The sequence below is a fragment of the Diabrotica undecimpunctata genome, chromosome 4 (assembly GCF_040954645.1).
Source record: "Diabrotica undecimpunctata isolate CICGRU chromosome 4, icDiaUnde3, whole genome shotgun sequence".
NCBI lineage: Eukaryota > Metazoa > Arthropoda > Insecta > Coleoptera > Chrysomelidae > Diabrotica > Diabrotica undecimpunctata.
The window spans coordinates 62,640,228-62,665,150 of record NC_092806.1 but is presented as its reverse complement, the minus strand read 5'-3'; the positions used below and the strand labels follow the sequence as shown (position 1 = coordinate 62,665,150).

Sequence of the window (24,923 nt, the reverse complement as noted above, 5' to 3'; positions counted from 1 at the left end):
AATCATAGTCAACATTCAGATATTTGGAAATGGCCTAGACTATGTATCCTCGTACAAGACACTGGTCTTCGACGAGTTCTTTTAAAAGATAAGTTGCTTTATCTCTATGAATATTCTGATAGTATAGTAGTCTTTAACTACTTAGACTCACTTAGAAGTCCAACCGATAGATGTGAAGATGGTGTTCATTGTTAAGCCAGCAAAAAAGGGTTCGGTTGAGATTACTAAAGGATGTTGAGTAATCTCAAGTTAGATATCACGCGTAATCGAGTAATCTCGAGTAATCTCAAAACCAGGTTAGTAGAAGTATAATATTGTTACGATAAATATTATGACGCATAAAACTGTAAACATATTATTTCTAACCCATTCGTCTTTTCTAGATCATAAATATACATGCCGGCAGAAATTTCTAGAGCCATGGGTCCCCCTACAATATAAAAAAAATGACCTTCCATACTTCCTATGGAAGGTCATCGATTCTTCGAATAACTAACGGTTATTTATATATACGGGACATTTTATTCGAAGGGACAGTTAGTTTTGAACATCGCGTCAAGTTTTTAAAATGTAATGTACGTATTGTAATAAATGTAGATAAATTATATAATTATTAGTGTGAAATAAATTAGTTATATTGTACAAATAAAGACTTTAAATAAACTTGTAAGTGTTATAAGTGTAGAACTTTGGTAATAAATAAAAACAATAAATTAGATTAATAAAAATACAACAATATAATAGAAATATAAAAAAAATAATACTCACATGAGATTATCGTCTGGATTCGGACCAACAGGATTTCTTGCAACCTCTTGGTAGTAACACTTAATATTAAATATATTAAATAAAATATAATATATATTAGCTGCAGTTTTATTTATATTTAAACTAACTTTATTTTCAGTCCTTGATATATAAGTTAACAAGGGTTTATCACTGCATGTAATGGGATCTATTTTATACACGAGTTCTTTAATTTCTGGATTGAAGGCATCTATGTTTTCAATTCTACAACCTGGTGTGTCTATGATGTATTTTTCTGAAAAGAAAAGATTTTTGTTAATACTTAAAATCACGTAGTAAGAGTCAGTTAAGTGAAGACTGTTAAGTTTTTACGTTCTTTCGGAAGTTTGGTAATACTTAATATAATATTTACTATATTATGCACTGAATTAATTATAACGAGACATGTATACATCCTTCTCAGACTCCATTATTTGAATTTAGAAGATATTTGGATATTATATTGCAGTATTCTGTGGTTATCTGTTTTAAATAAAGATCAAAGATAATGTTTGTATGTGTAAATTAGTTGACTTTTCTTATATTATGAAAAGATTAAAAAACTATATTATCACAAGATTATTGATTTAGTTTTTGTAGAAGTTTGCATGTCCTCCACAAATTTATTTATTAAAAAGTAAATTCTTCCTTTTAGCAATAATATATTTTAAGTAACATATCAATCCTTGTTTATTTTATAAATGGGCTGTTTGATTTATATCAAGCAAATGCCCACACACAATCGATATGTCTACAACAAAAGACGCCCAGTTTATCGAGAATGAAATTAGGAAAGCTGTAAAACCAGAACAATATTAAAATTAAAAATATGGTTAAGGAAATATTTAATAATAAACAAAATATAATAAGCTATAAAATAAGAAGGTACGTTACGAAATTATCAAAGACACATATGCTGTTTCCCATTAAAATGAGTTCGAGCAATATTTTTAAAAATATCTGAAGTGGAATAATATAAAATTTGTTAAATATAATACATTAAAATTAAAAATCCTAATTAAAGCGGGGTAGCCGGTAGATATTCTTTTACGTGCCCAGTAGAAGATAGATCTACTTCAGGGATGCGACCCTGCCCACGTGAGCCATACATATCTTCCAATCTCCTGATACCTGCGGGAAATTATGTCCTAAACCCATTCTCCCACCTAATTACCAAAATTTCCCTTCCGATTTCCTACTCTGATGTCGGGCAGCAGCAACATCAGTACCAAGATAGAGTGCAAGGAAAATAGAGTGCAAAGAAACGACACGCGTTAGGGCACTTTATTTCCCTGAAGCTAAGAAATTAACGTCGAAGGCGGAAGAACTAAATTACTCAACAGCATTGAGATGTGGAAATGATCCGCATGGATATCCTTAGTAAAAATCATGGACTCGCTAATGGATAATTTACTTAATGGTCAAGGAGCTCGGAATCCAAAATCCGGCAAGGGAGGACAATCATCTTTAGATGACAGGACCTCTCAGGTCGTCATCAAGGTAAATCCCTGTCAAACAAATAGGAATAACTCTATAGTCTTAAAAAGTGGAACATGAAACGTAAGTTTATACCAATCAGGCAAACTGGATAACGCTATGTCGGAAATGTATAGAATGAAGATTAACATACTGAAGCAATGTACAATAGCGATGTACAATGGCCTAAATCCTAAATTTATATCCTGATCCAGGAAACCCTCAAGTTCCAGCGAATACGATATGGTTTCAGCAGGATGGAGCACCACCACATTACCAACTTAATGTCCGGCAGTACCTCGATACAATATTTCCCAATCGGTGGATAGGGAGGCGAGGATCGATTGAATCGCCAGCGCGATCACCTGATCTTACATTATTAGATTTCTTTTTATGGAGATATGTGAAGAGCCATGTGTACAAAACTAAAACTTCTGATTTAAATGACTTAAAAGAACGAATAGGTCGATCACGCCTGTTATGTTAAATAATGTTAGAAGACAGTTTTATTTGAGATTAGGATTTTGCCAAGACGTTCGCGGTGAACATTTTGAACATCTACTTCATTAACATTCATGGTTCTTTTTCGTGTTCTACATTTTATTACGTTTTGCATTACATTTTAGTTTTTGATTGTATTGTAGCGAATTTCGGTAACCACATGATTTTAATTTATTCTATCTTAATTAATCTTAATAAACTTGAAAGCGACAACATTTTTGAATGGAGAATGAAAAGACCTTTCAAACGATATATTACAAGCCTATACTTCCTATTTTAAAAATTGGGGGTTGTACCTGTCATTCTAAGGGGGTTGAAGGTAGGGGTTGCATTCTCACGTTAAATAATGTCAAGTTATAATTTAAATTTGACGTGTTTCGGGATTTTTTATAAATATGTACAGTAACCTAAATAATGAATTTATTCCATTTGGCTTTTACACACTGTATATATATTCAAACTTCACTAGACATTTAGACATTTCATGAATTTTCGATGTCATCTCGAACTACGTCTTCTTTTTCGTCAAGGGATTTTTCGATGTGGGATAAATCTTATGGAATTTTCGTAACAATATATATAGAACTTAATTTTATTTTCTTTATTTGTTTAAATATATTTTTAATTAGATTAAACTTGTGTTTTATCGAGTCTGGTGTCTAATAGAATTACCCGTCAAAATTGTTGCTACAATTTTTAGGCCACACTTCAATACTTTTTTGTAGTCATAATGGGAAATTTTTAGCGAATTTATGCGATTTTTCTATTACAAAATTACTACGCCACTGGATCCAGTTAGAAATTACTAGAATTTTACAAAAATATATTAATAATAGTGAAGTTAGAACATCTTAAAAGTAGAAAACTTACTAAAACAATTTTCTTTCAGTATCAATATACTCTTTAGTACACTTCATTGAAATCAGATTATTGCGGTACCCTGTAAAAGATACTACATTGGTATATAAATTTCCGATTATATTTCTTGTCACTAGTGGAACACCACACTTGCTTTAAAAAACATGACCGAGAGGCACGCCTATGAATTCTACATGTTTACTAGCAGAAGAGAATCAACGACGCCTTGAACGGAGACGTCGGCGACATCGGGGCGCCAAATTTTTCTTCCACCCCTATTATACTGCTTTCGCGATAACAGAATAACATGCTTTTCTACGAATTCCAATTTTGTAACAATATTACAATATCCTGTCTAGAAAAATATTTTGTAGTAGGTAAACCTATAGAGTCATCGAAGCTTTCGGATTTATTTAACGCTGCTGTCATGTTACAAAAATCATTTCGTGTTTTAAAAATATGCGGCGTAACGCTTTGGCGTTCCGTGACTTTATTATCTAGTATGAGGTCTTTAAATTGCAATATTTTATGTTGTATATGTCATAAACATATTTGTTGACATGACATATTCAACATATATACATTTTTTTTATTACTGTCCCAATTGTAAACCGAATTAATTTTTTTATGTTGTTTTTTGTTAATTTAAAGGTTTAATTTAATTTAAAAACATCAAATTTTCGTGGTTGGGATATTTATATATATATATATATATATATATATATATATATATATATATATATATATATATATATAATACGTATTTCTGATTATTGGTCGTCTTCGGTACGGTGCAGTCATGTTAGAAAAGGAGCAGTTAACTTGGGAAAGGAGCAATGGGACCAATTTGTGGCATTGGAGTTAGAGACCTTGATGGTTTCCAGTGCAACAACTAACAATAACCATGGAGGAAGCTACAGCTACCTGGGGAAAGGAATGCCAAACGTTAAAACGTTTAAAATAATAGAAAAGGTTCATGTGAGTGAATAATAAAAGTTAAATATAATGGCATGTCTCGCAAATTATTCTATCTGTTATTCACTCGCAGTAACCTTTTCTATTTGTTTTAAACGTTTTAACGTTTGGCATTCCTTTCCTCAGGTAGCTAGCTCTAGCTCACTCCGTGGTTATGGTTAGTTGTTGGCCTGGAAACCACCAGGGTCTTCTAACTCTAATGCCACAAATTTGTCGCATTGCTCCTGTAATGATTCTTCACCAAGTTAACTGCTCCTTTTCTAACTTGGCTGCACCGTACTGAAGACGACAAATAGTCAGAAATACGTATATACGATTGCCTTCCATCGATATACCTATTTTGTTTTCTGTTTTCCTGTTTTGCGAGACATGCCACTACATTTTACTTATATTATTCATTCGCATTACCTTTTTCCATTTGTTTTAAACGTTTTAACGTTTGGTATTCCTTTCCTCAGGTAGTTGTAGCTTCCTCCGTGGTTATTGTTAGTTGTTGCCCTGGAAACCATCAGGGTGTTCTAACTCTAATGCCACAAATTGGTCGCATTGTTCCTGTAGTGATCTTATCCTAAGTTAACTGCTTGTCGTACGGCCGTTGCGTCCACCAAGTTCTTTGGGGTCTCTGGACGCTCTACGACCGCCGCTTTTGAGGAGGATCTCAAATTCATCGATTCCATCCTCGTGTTCGTGGAGTTAAAATGGGATTACGGCTTCTACGTATGAGAAGTTTCACCGGGCCTCTGTGGCAGGTGAGGGGATACCGGCAATCAGAATACTTTAACAGTTCGAACTTTCTTACAATGACTTTTTCTTACAACGACTTAATATGTGTGTTTTGTTGTTGCGTTTTTGTTAAAGTAACATTTAGATCCAACCGCTCATATTATTGTATTAGTCGCTTTGCCATCAGCTGTAGATCTTCCTGGTTTTGTGGGCTAACTACTTGATCATCCGCGAAATGAAGCGTGCATAAGGTTGTTTTACCGGAAAAATAGAATACTACAACTGATCCTTAAAGGCAAAATAGAAGGCCGTATAGATGTAAGAAGAAAATAGGTTTTTTGGTTAAAAAAACTTCGTGAATTGAGCTAAATATCAAATGCAGGACAATTATATTCCATGTGGCAGAAGATCGAGAAGCCTTTGCAATGGTGATCACCAACGTCGTATAACTCTGATATGGCACGTAAAGAAGAAGATAAGGTTGCTTCGTCGGGTAATAGTATACCCATTCCAGAACACGATCACCTCCATTTCTTCAGTGCCTCATTCAGATAAATTTTGAAGAGTGTTGGAGATAGACTGCAACCTTGCATTATTCCCTTAATTATCATAAAATTCTCGAAGAATTGGTTGGTAATATTTATTTTCGATTGAAGATCACCGTAGAATCGTTGCATTGCTTTCACTAGTGTAATATTAATAGAAGTTGGTTTATTCCTAACCATTTTTTTTTTCATTTAGTTGGGATTTAGGGATCGGTGAAATCCATCCTTCTTTCCAGCTTTTAAGTATATTATCTCCGTTTATGTATTTATTAAAAAGTTCTGAGATCATATTAACAAGCGCTGGTGTTGCATATTTCAGACGTTCAACAGGGATTCCTTCTGGTCCACAAGCTCGTTTCTCTTGCATAGTGACTTTTAAATACATTGATGTTGATAGTTTCTAGATTTGTTGTCTTTATGTCCTCTACTTAGGTTTCGTATGAATCTCCAAGCCTCCAAAGACTTGTTTCCACCTAGACATGATGCCACTTCATTGCATTTTTGTAGTAGTTACATTTGTGTAGTTAATTCGAACGGGACAGGAGGATTAATCTTCTTCAGGAAAGTAAAAGTCGAGTGACGACCGGTCTTACCCTGTGTTGCTGCTTTTATACTCTCAGTATGCGCGGGAACGGTATGCGCTGACGTGGCCTGAGCGGTGTGGGCGGGAGGTCGCTGAAGCAGGGGTCGCCATGTTGCCGGTAGTCGTTTAGCGTCATCGCGCGAATTTAAGCTGTTAGGCCGTTTTTCAATTTCGATAGCTTTACGGATGATTCCTGATTTTAAGGGGCGGATGGGAGCGATGGTTTTTGCTTTTTCGAAATCTATTTTGTGGCCTGTCTCAATATGATGTTGGGCTAGGGCTGAAGTAGTATTGGAATGTTTGACTGTAATAGAATGTTCGTAAATACGGTTATGGATTCGTCGGTTTGTCTGTCCTATGTATTTACGTGGGCAACTGGAACAAGGTATCTCGTAAACACCATGGTCTTTATTGGGGATTTGGTCTTTTACGCATCTGACGAGATTGGACAACTTGGAGTGAGTAGTGAAGATGGTTTTGATGTTTAGAGGAAGAAGAGTTCTACTGATCTTGTCAGTGACAATAAAAGGTATATATATATATATATATATATATATATATATATATATATATATATATATATATATATATTGTTATGATATGTAAAATCGAGAAAAATATTGGTTTGTTTAAAATATTTCAAAGTTCAAAAAAACATTAAAATAATTCAGATAAGTAGGATAATATCCAACAAACATTTCGAAGAAGGAGAGTTATTAATTTCTTGAATTACCTGTACTAAACAAAATGTAAGCTTTGCATAAATTATTTCTTTGTTATACTTGAATGACCCGCATAATTTTAAGTGAAATCCAAAAGACTATTGAAATACATTAATGCAGTGATTAAAGACAATAGAAGGGATTATAGAAAGAGGTTTTTGTTAGTTTTTAAGAATTATAGAAAAATATTATTTGTAAATAAGTTTTAGGAAATTTATAATGATAGGTAAAAATTTGTTTGTTATCGAAATGAAAAAATGGGGGAATTGTGACGAGTTTTGATTGGCGGAGATTGAAAAAGGTGGGATAAGTATGTAGGAAAAAGTTTAGCGAGATTGAGGAGAGAGAAATGATATAGTCAGTTGGTTTTCCAAGTCTGTAAGAGGAACAGTGATTGTTCTCTGGTCGGTTCCTGAAATGTAGCAAGCAGTAGTGTTGAATGTTAGTGAGTTTTTGTGGAGTTAGTGTATCTGACAGAGGCTGAAGCAGCAAAATATTGTAAGTCATATTTCTCTACTTATATTCCAAGAGTCACTGTTCAGGCCAACGAGAGATTCAGTTTATCGTAAAGAGAAGATATTCCAAGAGTCATTTTTCACTCGGGCCAACGAGAGATTCAGTTTATCGAGAGGAGAAAGGCTATCATAATTTGAATGATTTGTGCTTTTGAAGGAGATCATTAAGGACGATATACTTGCAACAATCTGTGTAAGATTGCTGATTACATAGGGAGCGGTTGAGAGGAGATAATATAGTTTACAAGGAACAAGGATTTGGACCACTCATCATCAGAGAGAGATATTTTGTTTTCTGCAGTTTTTTTTCTTTTATTGATAACAAATTTTACACTTAATTTAGAAAGGATATAAATATTTTGGTTGGGAGAGTTAGAATAGTTCGGAATTTTGAGATTTCAATTAATATTGTTTGTACCATTAATTTTGATTGTTCACGTACATAGAACAAAATTTTTGAGAATCATTATATGAGATTTGTTTATTGAAAACTTTTGAGTGTGAATTATTTCATTATTTTTATTTCAATATATAGTGTTAGATCATATGTGTTTTTTATTATTCCGGTATTCTCTGGACCTTACCTTTTACATGTAATAGCATAGATATTGAAGCACGAATTTAACCCTGAGATAAAAGAATTAAAAATTGTGATAGAGTCATAATCATATCATTTAAATAATTTTAATTAATCAAAAAAATTAATTAGCTAATTATTGCTTGGCGCACCAAGACTTTAAATATCACAATAATATATATATATATATATATATATATATATATATATATATATATATATATATATATATATATATACTTTAAAATACGACATTCCACGCACTACGTTTATGAGATATTTTAAAAAGTGCAACGAAAATAAAAATAATATAGATTGGACTTCAGATGTTCTTGAGGGAGCTCCAAGATTGACCCCAACTTATGGTATCAATCAAATTTTTTCTTCAAACGAGGAAAAAGAACTGAGTAATTATTTACAGATGATGACCAAGCTTCATCATGGTCTCAATCCGAAAGGTGCCACACAACTAGCTTATGATTTGGCAATTGCTAACAGGAAAAAATTACCAACTTCATGGGAAGCAACTTCACTAGGTAGGGCAATGGGGTTTAGTCGACCATTCCTTGCAAATTTTTTTAGTAATCTTAAGAATATTTATGAAAAATATGCATTAACAATGTCAGGTATACAAAAAGTTAGGTATACAATGTTGACGAAACAGCACTAGCAACTGTGCAAGATACAGGAAAAGTAATAGCCAAAAAGGGACAGAAACAAGTAGGCCATATAGTTTCAAATAAAAGAGGCACTTTGGTAACCATGTGTAATGCAATAAACGCTATAAGTAATTCGGTTCTGTCGTTTTTAGTGTTTCCTAGGAAATTTTTTAAAGATTATATGGTTAAAAACGCACCTCCATGCTCCCAGGGGTGTGCTGCACCATCTGGATGGATGGCATTGCGATAAGGCGTGCTCTCCAAGTAAAAACTTGGCCGGACCCTGAGCTTCCTGGCCTTTCGGCATACGCTCTTAGTGAAACCTTTGCCCCTACGAGTCCGACACCAAAGTGAAGGTGCCACGGGGCGCGTACCAAAGACGTCCCGTGGGTCCCCCCGTGGGGGTACCCCGTAGGGTTACCACGACACGTCTAGCACACGCAACCCGCGGGGGCTCCACCTTCTCCGTAGTACCTGTGTTGTGAGTACCTTGCCTACCCGTTACTCCCACACTACGGGCGGGTAGGTTCGGCAGGCGGAGGAATTTCCACCTCACACGTAGACAGGTCGCCGCCGAGGATCTCTCCTCTACCACTCTTGGATCTCCCGGTGGGTACGTGCCGGGGCACCTACACCACTCCTGACCGCCGTCAGGAGCGGTGTATCCACACCCCTCCTGACCGAGGTCAGGAGAGGTATTTACGGGCCCAGCTCGTTCAACCTCACCAGGCTCTTTTGGAATGGGAGTAGAGTGGTCCCACGAGTAGTCTCGTCTCGGATACTAGGAGTGTAGACCGGTGACCGTGTCGCCGAAGCGACCGTGTGCGTTTCTACAAACCCGACACCTCAAGCGACGGCTCTCCACCTCCCTATTCCTACCCATTAGTCGCCTCTTACGACAGGCAGGGCTTTCTGACCCCGGCCGTCTTCTTATCTCCGCGAGCCGGACGGAGTGGATGGATGGCAGCAGAATTATTTGAACAGTGGATGATACATTTTGTCAAACATACTAATCCTAAAAGAAAATAATATAATCTTGTTGACTTAGCCGCCACATACTAGTCATTGCCTTCAGCCACTAGATAAAGCTGTATTTGGTCCTCTGAAGAAATATTACTCACATGATTGTCAAAATTGGTTATTGAAAAATTCTGGAAAGAGGATAACAATTTACGACATAGCAGAGATTTTGAACGACGCTTATCCACTTGTTTTCTGTCCCAAAAATGTGGTATCAGCTTTTAAAGCTACTAGGGTATTTCCATTCAATGATAACATTTTTAATGACGATGATTTTATGGCTTTAACCGTAACAGACATGCCAAACATACATCAAGAAGAACAACAACCAAATAATTCAAATGTTAGCGATATACCACAAATGGACATTCAGTTCCCTTCAACATCAACTTGTCCAGATAAAATACCAGAAACAAATTAGAAACATCCATCGGAAATAACACCTGAAAAGAAAACTTTCTTATGAAGCGATGGCAACTTCCAAGGACACACCCGAAAATCGATTTATTTTCCCTGTATTATTGCAACCATACCCTAAAGCTACCTTATTGCCATTAAAAAACAAAGTAAAAAGAAGACTACTGAAATTTTAACTGATACACCAATTTATAAAAGAATAGAAGCAGAAACAGCAGAAAAAATATCAATGCAAAGAGAGTGAAGAGAGCTAAGACAACAGTAAAAAAAATGGATAGTTCAAACAAGTCGAATAGAAGTAATGCAAAGAAAAATAAAAGCATACCCAGTGATGACAGTAACAGTGACATTGAATTGGTTGATGTTATGTATTCCGACGATGTTAGTCTATTTTCAGAAGTAGATGAAATTTCTGATGAAGACATATTCTCACGAATGGTGGAAGTGAATTCATTTGTTCTCGTGAGGTTTCAAACAAAGAGAACTTCAAAATTTTATGTTGCACAAGTTACAGCAGTTTTTTCTTCTGGTCAAGAATACAATGTAAATTTTCTAAGGCGTCACGGAATACAGTTTTCATTTCCTACAGTTACAGATTCTGAAACAATTACAAAAGAAGATGTTGAACTGATTTTAACCCAACCAAAAAGTGCCGAAGCAACACAACGAACAGCAAATTTGTTTACTTTTAAAGCGGATTTATCATCTTATAATATTTGTTAAAGATTAATATTACTCTTCTTTTTTTATGAATATTATAAATAAAAATATAAGAATTGCAAGTAATGACCACTGTACCTTACTTTTGTGGCCACTGTATCATCTAGTTTGGTACAGTGGCCACATTTTTTGAAAAAACAAAATTGGTTACTCCTGCATAACCTCTATTTTTTTTTGAGATTACAGAGTACATTTTTAATTTACAAAGTACTTTGACGTTGTTTGAGTTGATACTCATTAATATATTATGATTAATATTAAAGTTATCTTGAATTTAGTCGAAAAGTGGCCACTGTACCAGCCTCTCCCCTACTATAAAATACCATAACAACATAACACTAATAATCATCTTCCAAATTCTTTCATATATTCCCAATCATATATTAAGAACAAGAGCCAAAAGAAAAATCACCTACACAGTGGGGTATACAAACTTACATGTGGCGACTGCCCAAAACTTACATGGGTAAAACGGGTAGAACATTTAACAAACGGATGGCAGAACACAATAGGGCTTTCAATAATAGAAAAACAGATTCTACTTAAGCACTTCACCTTCAAGATCATAATCATTCTTTTAATAACCAATTTCAAATTCTTCATATTTAAAATGAAATCCTTAAGTTATCATTATTAGATATAATTCTGAATGACCAACTTGAGACAAACAGTTCGCCACTCCTCAACGTATTTAGTAAGAGACTATGAAGTGTTGGACACATAACAAAAATAGCTCACTTGAGAAAGGCACTCTGCCGAAACAGCTGTTGTGATACTGATTTATAATAAAAATTTGTGGAAGTGTTGAAAACAAAAGTTTTCAGTGTTTTATTGCTAAATCTATGTCAGTTTATATTTCATTATCTTCAAAGAATATTCTTTTTCCTCTTCTCTACTCTATTTGGAATATATGTCCCTCATTTTCATTGTTATTTAGATTATTATATACAAAGACAATTGTGGCAACAGGAGAGAAAGTAGTATCATTATGATTTATAGTTTATTATTACTACATCTATGGTATCCATAAATTTTGTGTATATTTTGAAATTTCAGCATTCATGTTCATGTGTTTAAAACTGTAGGTGTTCCACTGTATTTTTACTATTCACAAAATTATGTTATATCAGACAAATTCACAACTTAGGCCACTGGTAAAGTTAAATATTGATCAAACTTAAAGGATCCGAAGTCAATGGAAAGGCGAATGTTGCACATAAAATTTAAAGCTCAAAAAGAAACGAATGTATCAGAGAAGTAACCAAAGTAACAAAAATTACACAACAAGTGATAAACCCATAATAACGAAAACTTGCGGCTTATACTATTCGGCAAAATGATGAGAGATGAAAAAAATTACAGATATTATTTTAACAACCGTGGGAATACAATGGAAATGAAAAAGCTCCTCTCGTGTGATGGCGTAGAAATTTGCTGGAGCAAGATTAATGACAATAACACTGGATAGAGATGAGTGGACGAGACAAGTTACAAGATGAGACCAATGTTCAAAAAAGGTATGACAGATATTATGTAAAAGTATTCCATATGCCAAACTTCGTAGGAACCTTCATGTTAAGAAGAAAACAAAAAAACACGACAATTACAAACAACAATTTGATAGTCTGAATATCGAGACAATCCAGACAAATAATCCAGAATAACCGAGACAATGAAGAGCATAGTTTCTGTATAAATAATAAGAACATGATGTTGTGTCTAATCAATCTTTAGAAAAACGTATGTAGTTGTTCGAAAAGCGCTTAACGTACCTATAATATTGCCTAATATTAAAAATTTAAAAAAAAAACAACATTGTTATCAGAAGGAAACTGTTTGCCTCGTGTGTTTGTAAGAAACGTTGAAATAACTAAGCCCCATTATATCTCCTGTCCATCATCTGTCACACCAACATGCATTAGGCTCATAAGGTGATAGTCAACGACAGCTAAAGTAAACACCGATGTGGAATAATGTCAATATGAATAAAGCAGGAGTTGGTTTTTCTAGAATCCTTGAAATATAAACACAAGACAATTTTGCACCTATATTTTACGAATACAAATAAAAAACTATTAATAGCACAAGGTTTTGACAACGATTAAATGTTGAGAGAACTAAAAATCAAAAAGAAAAACAAAATATGCATTTTATTAAATTTTAATAAAAATATGAAGTTAACAGGAATAAGCAATAATAATATTATACTATGAGCAGTTAATAATGCCCAGGAACATATAGAATGGGAGTTACGATACGAGTAAGATATATACTATCTTTCCACGCTTTTCACAATAATGAAAAATAATTTATTTGTTATACGTAATTATTTTATGTATTAAAGTATTATTAAAATTAAATTTGAATGGTCATTTTATAGATTCAGTAGATGTGTAAGGAATAATACACACTTAGTTATTAATTTTACTATATTCTCAATTCAAAATTTCATTACCCACTTTCAATTTGATTTTTTTTATCGATTCGTCGATATACTTTTCAGCTACTGTTTTCAACTATCTATGCACCGTGACCTTCTGCCGTTGTTATAAATGCCTAATGAATATGTATGAATGCATAAATATTAATGCATAAATATTATCGGTAAAATCTCAGGGAAACTGTGGCGGAAAGTGTCCAGTATATAAGGCTCAGTATTCTGAAGATTAATATTAGTTCTATAAAATCCCAAATGGCAAGTGAGGTGAACACCTAGCCAACCAAATACTTAAAATTATAGCAAAAGCATGAGAACAAGAGCAAATACCTGAAAAAAAGTTCGCTTTGCCATTTAATGCTGATAAATGTATTACTAGTAGACCAAGTAAGCGAAGATATCATTTACATCTTTATGTATAACATTTTACTGTTCTGTTGTGTCAATCAGCGCTGCTTAACAAGTTTTAAATTTATTTTATTCAAATAGGACCTATGGAATTAAAATATGTATATCATATTCATACATTGAATTTATTAACAAACATGTTTTATTGATTTTTCTTAGTTTTTTGTGACTATAATGTAGGTTTACCAAATAATCAACGTTATGCCTTTGCAAGAACATCTTTTTATTAGAAAAATAAACACTGTTATGGACAAAGAAATACGTGGCGGTGATATCTCTAGATCGTATTACTATGAAATTCAAACTTAATATTGTTCTGAAACTATTTTCTTGTGGCATTTTAAAGTAATTACTATTTAAATGGGAACAAGCCACAATTAAAGGTTAAAGCACGTTTATTGATGTTTCAATTTCCACTTCGGAAATCGTTCTCAAAATACAAACTAGTAAATTAAACAAATTTTTGTTTTTCTATTAGTGAGAAATTCTTCTAATAATTTAATTTTATCTGACTCATTTATATTGACAATTCAGACATACATTATACATTTTAAAGTAGAAGACTTTAAAATGATATTGCCAATATTGTTGAGTTGCGCTAATGGGACGACTTTACTTATAAGATAGTTCATTCGATTACATGAAATCAACTTTAACTTGAGAATATCCATCAGAAAAGAACATAGCATGTAAGTCGTCTTTGAAAAGACAAATACATGTCATGACGACAGTAAAATTCTCCTGTTAGTGATTCCATAGTAAATTATGAGGGAAAAACCAGGAAAAAAACCTCATAATACTCTTCCGACATGGTAAGTATTTGGTCGTGCATTTAGTTTACCTTCAATAAACACCAAATTCTGATTTTATATGTTTGTTATTTAAAAAACATAAATGATGTATGCTCTATATGTTACTGACTTACTAATAATGGTATTTTCCTTTTAATAACTTCCTCTTTCAATATGGGTAACCAGATCCTACTACATTCTGCCGAGGAATTTGCAACACAATTGGTCTCATTTAGCATCATTAGAGCCGCTTCTTTGATTTTTCTCTTTTTACCATCCGTTTATTTTGGGACTATATTTGAATCATTCCATTGAATCCTATGTTTATTATCCCATGCGTGTTTACATATTTGAGATCTATCTAATTCTCTATTTTTAATATTAAGTTTGATGTTCACTTATTCTAACATTTAATGGCCTTGATGTTTCACCTAAATAAAACTCATCGCATTCACAAGGTATTTTATAAATGCAATTCTTTGTTATTTCTTGTTCATTGTTAGGTTTGGTTGTGGACAAAATAGATCTCAACGTGTTTGTTGTTTTGAATGTTGTTGAAATGATGAATTTATTTCCTATCCTTTTAAGTTTTTCTGATAATCCTTTTATGTATGGTATTGATATTTTCCTCGTATTATTCCTTGTGTATGCTGAAGGATATCGTTCCAAGTTGTTCTGTTCTATTCGATCGATTGTTGAAAACTTCTTATGTATAAACTATAAAGGATAATCATTTTTTAATAAAACAGATGTTAACAAATGTTTTTCCTCCAAGAACGAATTTTCGTTAGAACAAGTAATTTTGGCTCTATCATATAAGGATTTAATGATTCCCTTTTTAATATTAATATAGTGATTTGATTTGAAATTTAAATATCTGTTGGTGTGTGTTGGTTTTCTATACACCTGAGTCTCATATCCAGTATCGTTCTTAGAGATTAAAACATCCAGGAAAGGTAGTGTGTTATTATATTTCTTTTCCATGGTAAAGGTTATTGTCTCTTCTTTATCGTTTATATAATTTAGGAATGTGTTCAACAACTCTAATCCATGAGGCCATATTGAGAATACATCATCTAATATCCTCACCATACTGTGGGTTTTAAATTTTGTTTAGAAATAATAATATTTGTTTCAAAATCTTCCATAAATATATCGGCTAATAATGGATATAAACTAGAGCCCATTGCTAGACCAAAATTTTGTTTATAGAATTCATTATTTAGTTGGAAATATGTATTATCAGTACATAATGTTAATAACTCCATTATAGCTGATATGTTTAGTCTTGTTCTAGTTGCCAATGTCACTTTCTAATTTTGTCTTGACTATATTTAAAGTCTTATCTAATGGCACATTCGTAAATAAACTATTTATGTCAAAACTTACCAAAGTATTATTTGAATTAAATTCAATATTTGATAATTTATTTAAAAAATGTTGTGTATTTTTTATAAATGTGTCATTTTTAGTTGCAATTGGTTTTAAAATATTTAATAAAAAATTTGATAGTTCACTACAAGGAGAATTCATGGTACTACAAATGGGTCTAAGTGGTATATTCGTTTTATAAACTTTCGGAACTCCATAAAAATGAGGGGTCTTACTGTAATGAGGTGTAATTAATTTATTTCATACCTGTCATCATATATTACATTTTTTTGATATTTAAAAATTAATTGATCTGGTATTATTTCAGATCCACTCTCTTCGGTCCTAAATCTTTCCTCTCCAGTTTAAAATTTCCATCTTTGATATATCTACTAGTAGTTGGTCTTCCATCTTATTTTTGGTCTTCCTCTTAGTCTGTTTATTACTGGTTGCCAATTTGTTCTTCCTAATTAGTGCGTCTTCTTCTCTTCTTTGTATATGTACAAATCATTTCAGTCTTTGTGCTTTAATAAATTTTACTATGTCTTCCCCTTCGGTTATATTTCTTATTTCATGGTTCATTAGTCTTCCATATTCTCCTTGTTCTGTCTTTATTGGGTAGTGTATTCTTCTCATAATTTTTCTTTCAATTATCCTTAGTTTTTCTTCATCTATTTTCGCAAGACACATTACTTCCGCTCCGTATGCTATCACCAGTCTCGTTGTTGTTTTACCGTTGTTGTTGTCACCATTGTTTTAATTTAATAAACTCCTTCGGGTGACAAAAAATTTCTGTTTGTTTTTTTGTTTTTAGTGAGCGCCTTCGTGAAAACACGCCTGTTGTTCTTCTGTGCTTTTTTCCCGTCGCTTTATCTCTCATCTTCATATTCTTCAATTTGGGTGTTATTTACCTCTCTTCTATTTTCTTTTGGTCTGTCAGCCCCGTATCGGTTTTCGCGATACTCCTGTTCATTTCGTCGCTTATTATTTCTGTTTTCTTGATATGTGCGGTTGTTATTTCTGTTCTGAATTTCTCGATATCTGTCCTCGTTCCATTGCCGATTTCTGAGTTCATAATTTTCTCTTCCGTTTTGTCTACTTTCGTTTTCCCTCCTTGGAATAAATTCTCGTTTTGTATAGTCTCTCCTAAAATTTTGTCCTCTGTCTCTGTATTCTTGAGTTTCTGTAGTTGTGTCTGTAGTTTTCTTGTGATTTTCTTGCCATTCTTTCTTGCATACGCGATTCTCATATTTGTAGGAATTGGCATAAACTATCGATGTCTTTGTAGTTTTGTAGAATGATGTGATCTTCAAGTGTATCTTCAAACTTTCTTGCAATCAGCTCTACTAATTGTTCGGATGAATAATTGTATTGCAGATGTTTTGCGTTATTGTAGACTTGTAGTGCGTATATTTTTCCTGAGATACCCATCCTCTCATTGTATTTCCCATTTTGCAATTCCTTGTTTACTTGTAATTTTTGTAATTTTTCCCAGAAATAACTCAAAAATTTGTGTTCAAATTTGCTCCAACTGTCAAACTCTTCCTCTTTGATGTCAAACCAGAGACTCGCCTCATCTTTGAGATGGTTTCTGATCGTTTCCTTAGCTGTTTCAAAATTTCCGATGTATTATACTTTCTTTTTTAAGTTAATTAGGAACGGAACCGGGTGTAATTTTCTTACATCCCCGCCAAACTTTATTTTCACATCACCTGAACTTTGGATGAGTATTTCTCTCCTGTCTCCTGTGTCTCATTGTTTTCGGCTTTCATCCATTAGTTTTTTATTCTGTTTAACATTTTCTTCTATTTCTTGCTTATCGTCTTGTATCGCGTTTTCAAATTTGATTTTTAATTCTTTTTTTCTGGACATTCTTGATTTCCTTCATTTGAATTATGATTTCTTTTTTCTCTATCTCTTGTTTCTCACTTTTTTTACAATCTCCTCGATTTTTTGTACCATTTCCTTCTTGATACTCTCTATATTTCTGTTGTTTTCTTCTAAGCCTTGTTTTATCTCTTGTTGATTTTCTTTTATGGTTTGTCTTGTTTCATCCATTGCTCGTTTTGTTTCTTCTTGGTTTTCTTCCATTTTTATGTAATTGCATAAGTTGTAATATTTACTCTAATCCTGATACCAACCGCTAATGCATTTGAGCGGTAATTCGTCTTGTGTTGTCATTTTTGGACTTCAAGGACACTGTCTTCCACGGGATGGTTCGTTGTGCTTTAAAAAGGTCCAATTCGCCGAGTGTTTTTGAGAAGTGTAGAAGCTTTTTGTGGTAACTTTTAATACATTTTTTTACAAGATTACTACTGCAAACTTTTGCAATCATTTTAATAATGTTACCTAAAGTCAAAATTAAACTTAATTAATATTCTATTGTTGGAAGGTTGATCTGGTGATCTTGTTAGTTTCTCGGCGAATATTAGTTTTTTACATACTTTTTTTTTAATTACATGTATGATAACCACATGTCTCTTTTGCTGTTCTAAGTCTGTGTTAAATTGTAAACTGTACTTAGTTTTAATTGATTGTTTCTACAACTTAACGATGCAATGTCTCAAGCTTTTTTACATGTTATACCTTTGACTGCTACATGTCTTTTTGAGGTAACACTGTTGTATTAACTTCTCTATGGATGTTTGGCGTTTTCATATTATTCTTTTTAGATGAACTGATGATGCTTTCTGATTAGAGAGCGAAACGTCTTCGAATAAATAGATAAAGTAGCCACCTTCTTTGTCTCTTATAGGTCTCTTCTATTCTCCACCTTTTGACCGAAAAACCCACCACTCTTCGAGTGATCCTTAATTTATATGATTAACGGTCTTTTATATTTATTTATATGATTAACGGTTGTTTCTCGATATATATATATATATATATATATATATATATATATATATATATATATATATATATATATATATACAAAAAATATAATACTAATCACATATTCTAGTATTCGTTGTATTTGTCGAGTAAATAGTCTCTATAATAATATAGTAGTAAAAATGTGTTCATGGGACGAATGGTGAACGTACTTATTTTTGTACTGGTAGGTTGCGAAACTAACAAAGCACAGTTGCTTAATATCTAGAATTTTCATTTGTTTGAATATTGACTAACTTGGAAAACGACTATGTTTATTTAAAATAATTTTTAAGAATTGTGTTTGTGTCGCCGTACCCATCCTATGATACCATAGTTTTAATGACTTTTCAACGAAGCTGTGATAAAACCTCTTCATGTGAGATTGTGTTAATTTTTGTGCTAATTGTTTGTGAAATGTGTTAATTGCTTAATTTATATGTGCGTCCCACGTAGATGTATGTCAATCATACTCGTACTTAATGCTAAGATATTTGAATTTGAATATTGGAGTATTAAAAAAATGGTAGACATAAAGTGTAGGTAACTCGCAAATAACCAGAAAATAATTTTAGATACATTTATGGAAAATAGAGAATCAAATTACATTTTTATTTTTTGTAGATAGTTTTTTATTTTACTTTTTAAGTGGTTATGATAGTACAACTAGACGAAAATAAAAATCCCATCCCTACTAAGAGAGGAGTTAGACAAGGCGACGTGATATATCCAAAGCTTTTTAATCTAGCCCTAGAAGACGTCTTCAAAACTACTCAATTGATGAAGGAACTTGCAGACAGCACCCAATATGTCGGCCTAATATTACAAAAACAAAAACAATGACCAACACAGACGATCCCAGGCGTATAACTATAAAGTCCAGAAATATATCTACCTAAGCCAAATTCTGAAACTTGACAAAGAAAACCAAAGTGCGGAAATTACTAGGAGAGCAAGACTGGCATGGGCAGAATTGGGAAAACTTAGTTGGATACCTAAGAACCGCAAAATACCTCAATACTTGTGGAACAAAGTGTTTAACCAATGCATCCTTCCTATCATGACATATTGATGCCAAACCTGGATCCTAACCAAACAAATATGAATAAACTAGTTACAACCGAAAGGGAGATGGAAAGAGCAATACAAGGTATACAAGAGTCAGATAAAAAGAGGAACGACTGAGTAAGATCATAAACAAAAGTTGAGGATATCACAACAAAAATTGCCAAACTCAAATGGAGCTTCGCAGGTCACACTGCTAGACAAAAAGACTAACGTTGAAACGCCACAATACAATATTGGAGACCTTGCAAGGGTAGACGACCAATAGGAAGACCACAGATGAGATGGGTGGACGATATAAAAAGAATAACTTCGTATTGAATTAATAAGGATTCTAAAGTCTGCCTCCAGTGACTTCAATTCTCTAGTTGTTTTTACTTTGCTAAGTTTTTGTAAAAGTGTTTATACCTTGAACATTTCGTTTAATTATTGTTTAACGAGACTTTTAAATGTTTACATAGACATAGTGGTATGTACTGTAGCCGACAAAGTAGCAGCTGATTTAATAATTGATGAATGTAGATACAATTTCCCAGCAGCAGAACGTCTTTTAAATGAGAGGTACCCCGATCGCCCTATATCGAAGACTTGGAAGTTTGAAGAATCAGGTAGTTTTCATGATGAAAACGACCTGGTCAACCAACAATTAGTGATGACAAAAAATTGAAATAATTGCAGAAATGGTGGTGAGCCCTACTTCTTCTACAGCCCAAGTTGCGTTTATCTGTCGAATCAGTCAAAGGACAGTACATGGAGTATTGGCTAAAAACAAATTTCATCCATACAAATTAAAAATTGTGCATTAACTTTCAGATGATGACCCCGATCAAAGACTAGAATTCTGTGACAATATGTCCATTCAAAATAACAACAGCCTGATGATAAAAAAACAATTTGTGTTAGTGACGAAAGTACTTTTTCCCTCAATGGAGATGTTAACACATACAATGTGAGGTATTGGAATGACACAAATCCTCACGTATTTCGTGAACATACTCAACTTCTAGTAAATGCTTGCGCAGATATTTTGGAAAACCACAAGTCTATATGGAGATGTTGTAACGAGTCCGTTACTTAAATAATCGTTTACCTTCTTTTTGTGACTGGAATCTTTTAATTTAATTCTAAATTAAATTCATATTGAAATATTCTTAAACTAAATATTTAAATAACTCCCAGTAAATTTTATTTTCTGATGTTGGCATTAAACTGCGCCCTCAGCGGTGAAATTCTGAAAATACATTCAACCGACAGCTTGTTAAATCACTTGTTGCTGGAATCTCGTTGAGTGAACATCGTTTGTTCAAGGCGGCTGGGGAAGTGCCACTTTTTTTTCCCGAATTTGGTTTAAGTTTATTTTATGTGAAGAGCTGTTATTTTAGAAGAAACCATTTGAGTTATTTTGTTGTTTTGTACGAGGATATTTTCAGTTGGATCACCCTAGCCGGTAAGATAACATTACAAATAAATTATAAGGAAAAATCCTTTATATCATCCGCCATTGTTAGTAAAATTCAGACCTATTTTAATTTCGTCTTTGATAGGTATTGCATATATTTGATACATGTTATATTTCACCTTATTTCATTAAGGAAAAGTTTTATACCTAAATAAATTATAAGTATTAGATTCTATAAATTTTGAATAAAATCCTTTGTATAAAAAGGTATATAAAAAACCCAGTTGGGCTATGTTAAATTGGCAAAACGTTTTCGGAATAAGTATTCCATCATCAGTACCAAGTTAATACATGGATGTAGCCACTAAATATGGGGTTACAAACCCTTTAAAAATTGCTAATTGAAATTTAGTTTACATAATGTCTGTTTTACAATTTAGATGGTAAAGTTACCGTTGGATTGGTAACATGGTGACATATGACTCTGCAATAAGTTGCAAGTCCTGAGACGGTATGTCTACGAGGACTTCAATAAATCAACTGAAAACTTTTTAATATATGGTATACAGCCAAACACAGGAACTTAGTTTCCTTGTGGATATTAGATTCTATATCTATCTCAAATTTTTATTTCCTTTCAAGAATTAAAGCAAACAATTATTTATTTCAATTTCATACCGTTAAACCGGCTAATATTTCTTTTTTTTTCCTATTCTATAATATATAAGATCATGTTTGCCGTTAAAATTATCTATTTAATATATCCATACATTATAAAAACATTGTCACACCATTCGAAGGTCACTATTTACCGAAAACCATTAAGGTTTTTATTTCAATAAGGTCACTTCCTGACATTTTTTGTATCGCCTTTCAAGATTGATAACCCTTGTGTTTTTCCTTACCTTTTGTATGTACAAAAACATGGAGTAACACAACTGTTTTTTTAGCCTACTCAAGAATCCAGTTACAAGTCAGGGGAAGAATTATTTTTTAGTTGGGGTTATACTTAATAAGGATAAGGGGAAGGAGTTTCAAGTGGTTTTTTTTATGGGATATTAAGAAGCAGTTTAAAGTGACGTATTTGTCCAATAGTACCTGATCCAGGGAATACAGGTTTGGTATCTTGTTACCACCTGAGTCCAGTTCTCCACCGGATCATCTTCGAGGGAAACCGGCAGGAAGAACTGACTTATTTTTTTTTTATCATTCAATTACTTTAAATAATTTTTTTTATGTCCTCTTCAAGGTTTTAACTTTTGGTTCAATTTTTAATAAAAGAAAACTATCCTTAATAATAAACATTGTTGGGGTTGTTTTAGTTGGGGTTATACTTAATAAGGATAAGGGGAAGGAGTTTCAAGTGGTTTTTTTTATGGGATATTAAGAAGCAGTTTTGTACCTAAGTTTGGTAATTATTAAAGGTGTGGTTAAAATTTAATATTTCAATTAGTACCTATCTTTTATATTTCAGCAATACAAGATATCTCGGAAGAAAACATTTAACTTCCTGGCGCCCAAGCATTCACTAGAGCAACTTTTACTTTTCATCTGTTTATTTCTTGGTGGTTTTCTTGTCATTAGTTCTTATATCTTACGGTCTCTGTAGGGCATGCAAATTGGCCGAATCCTTCTTTGAGTGTCAAGTGGTCATTCTCCTGCATAGTCGCTAGCCAACACTTAATTCTGTTATATTTTAAAATTCATATTTACTTCATAAAATTCATATTTATTTCTTTTACATAATTTATCTCTATCTAATCCCTTCCATCTTCTGTTCTTCCACATATTAGTTCGTTGGTGTATCAAGGTACATTTTAGAGTTTACCCTTTTGCTACACTGGATAGAGTCACCCAGACTCCTCTAGCACAATTTTTGTTACAATAACATATTTTTGTTACATTGGCGAGCCCAACGTGGTGCCTATTTTCAGTTCAGACCGTACATTCTGTAGTATATTTCTCTTTGCAAAATATTCTTTATTATTTCTAATTTGCTCCTGTTGCTCTTTGTTCAATTTTTTTAACTTCTTTATTTATTTATTTTTCCTTATTAGATTTACATTTATAGGTATACTTGTATTACTGTAGGTTACTTACATTCATATTTAAACCCTCACCTTTTTAATCTCATTGTGTGCAGTTAACAAGTTATTTTACTATTATTGACCTATAAAATTTAATAATTTAGATATTACTATTTTTATATATATATATTAGCCAATATTGGTGGGTTTTTTTATATTCAATTTATTTGTTAACCATATACTTGTTGAAACCATTGTGTGTTGCTTCAAGGATTCAAATTTAAATATTTAACTTTACTTAATTCTTTTTAAACACTTAATTATATCTAGATATATATTTTTTAGATAACTTTAGTTCCTTGGATTGATTTTGTGGTGTGTTGGTATATATATATTCATATTTTTTTTGGAAACTTTAGATTATTCTTCGATTGACTTTGTGGTGTGTTAGTACATTATTTCTTTTGTCTATCCTATCTAGTCATCTATTATTTTTTTTTCTTGTTTTCATAATGTCTGCATTTAAGGTAGAACATTTGTTAGTGAAGGAATTGGATTACGAGTTGAGGATTAGGGACATCAATATTGATGAGTCTTCCAATGTGGATTTAAAACGCAAACTATTGCGTGGAGCTTTAAGGCAAGAAGAAGGAAACAGAAGCTTTCGACAAATTTCTGCCACAAGTATTCCTTTTCTAGAGCAGCAAGAAGAGATTGATGAGACTGTGGATGATTTGGCTAAAAGGATATCCGATTTTAGAGGGACTGTCCAAGATAGCCTATACTCCAGGCTGATATCACGTCTAGCTCATGTCTCAGGCCGTGTTCATTTATTGTCGTGTTCGAATGAGGAGCAGCAATCTTATAAACGCTCAATTTCAATCCGAATTCTTAGCCTAGAGGGTGAACTTGATTCACGAGTAAATCCAATTGCTACTTCAACACCTATTTCTTCTGTCCAAGCAGCTAACTCATTTCTACACCCCAAACCTGTTCAGGTACATAAATGGGGCATTACATTTTCTGGTGAAGGTCATTATGACCAAGTAATTTCTTTTTTGGATAGGGTGGAATGTCTTCGAGTATCGAGAGGAGTAAGTGAAGATGATCTTTTTGCAGCTTCTGCTGAATTGTTTACAGGCGCAGCTTTTACGTGGTTTAGAAACAATCGCAATAATTTTTCTAATTGGTCTGATTTGGCTCAGAAACTTAAGTCTGATTTTCTACCATATTCTTTTCAAGACGACCTTCTAGACCAAATCAAAAATCGTAAACAGAAGCCAAATGAGTCTGTTACGATGTTTATCAATAACATTTTGGGTATGTGTAGTCGCCTTGAGACTCCTTTAACAGATTCTGCAAAAATTAAGATTATTCTGAAATGTCTATTGCCATTTTATCACCAACAATTAGCTTTAGTCGACATCACCAGTATAGTAGACATCACCGAGAAATGTAAACGTTTGGAGGAAAC

At 33.0% G+C, this 24,923-nt stretch overlaps 1 protein-coding gene across 3 annotated transcripts in view; it reads right to left on the bottom strand.

Annotated features, from left to right (window-relative positions):
* Window positions 1-24,923, bottom strand: part of LOC140439581 (uncharacterized) — a 345,093-nt gene that overhangs the window by 45,243 nt on the left and 274,927 nt on the right. For all 3 annotated transcript variants that reach the window (XM_072529582.1, XM_072529580.1, XM_072529579.1), the window contains one exon: window positions 769-1,042. In XM_072529582.1, coding sequence (XP_072385683.1) covers window positions 769-1,042 — 274 coding nt within the window. The remainder of the gene's footprint in view (window positions 1-768; window positions 1,043-24,923) is intronic.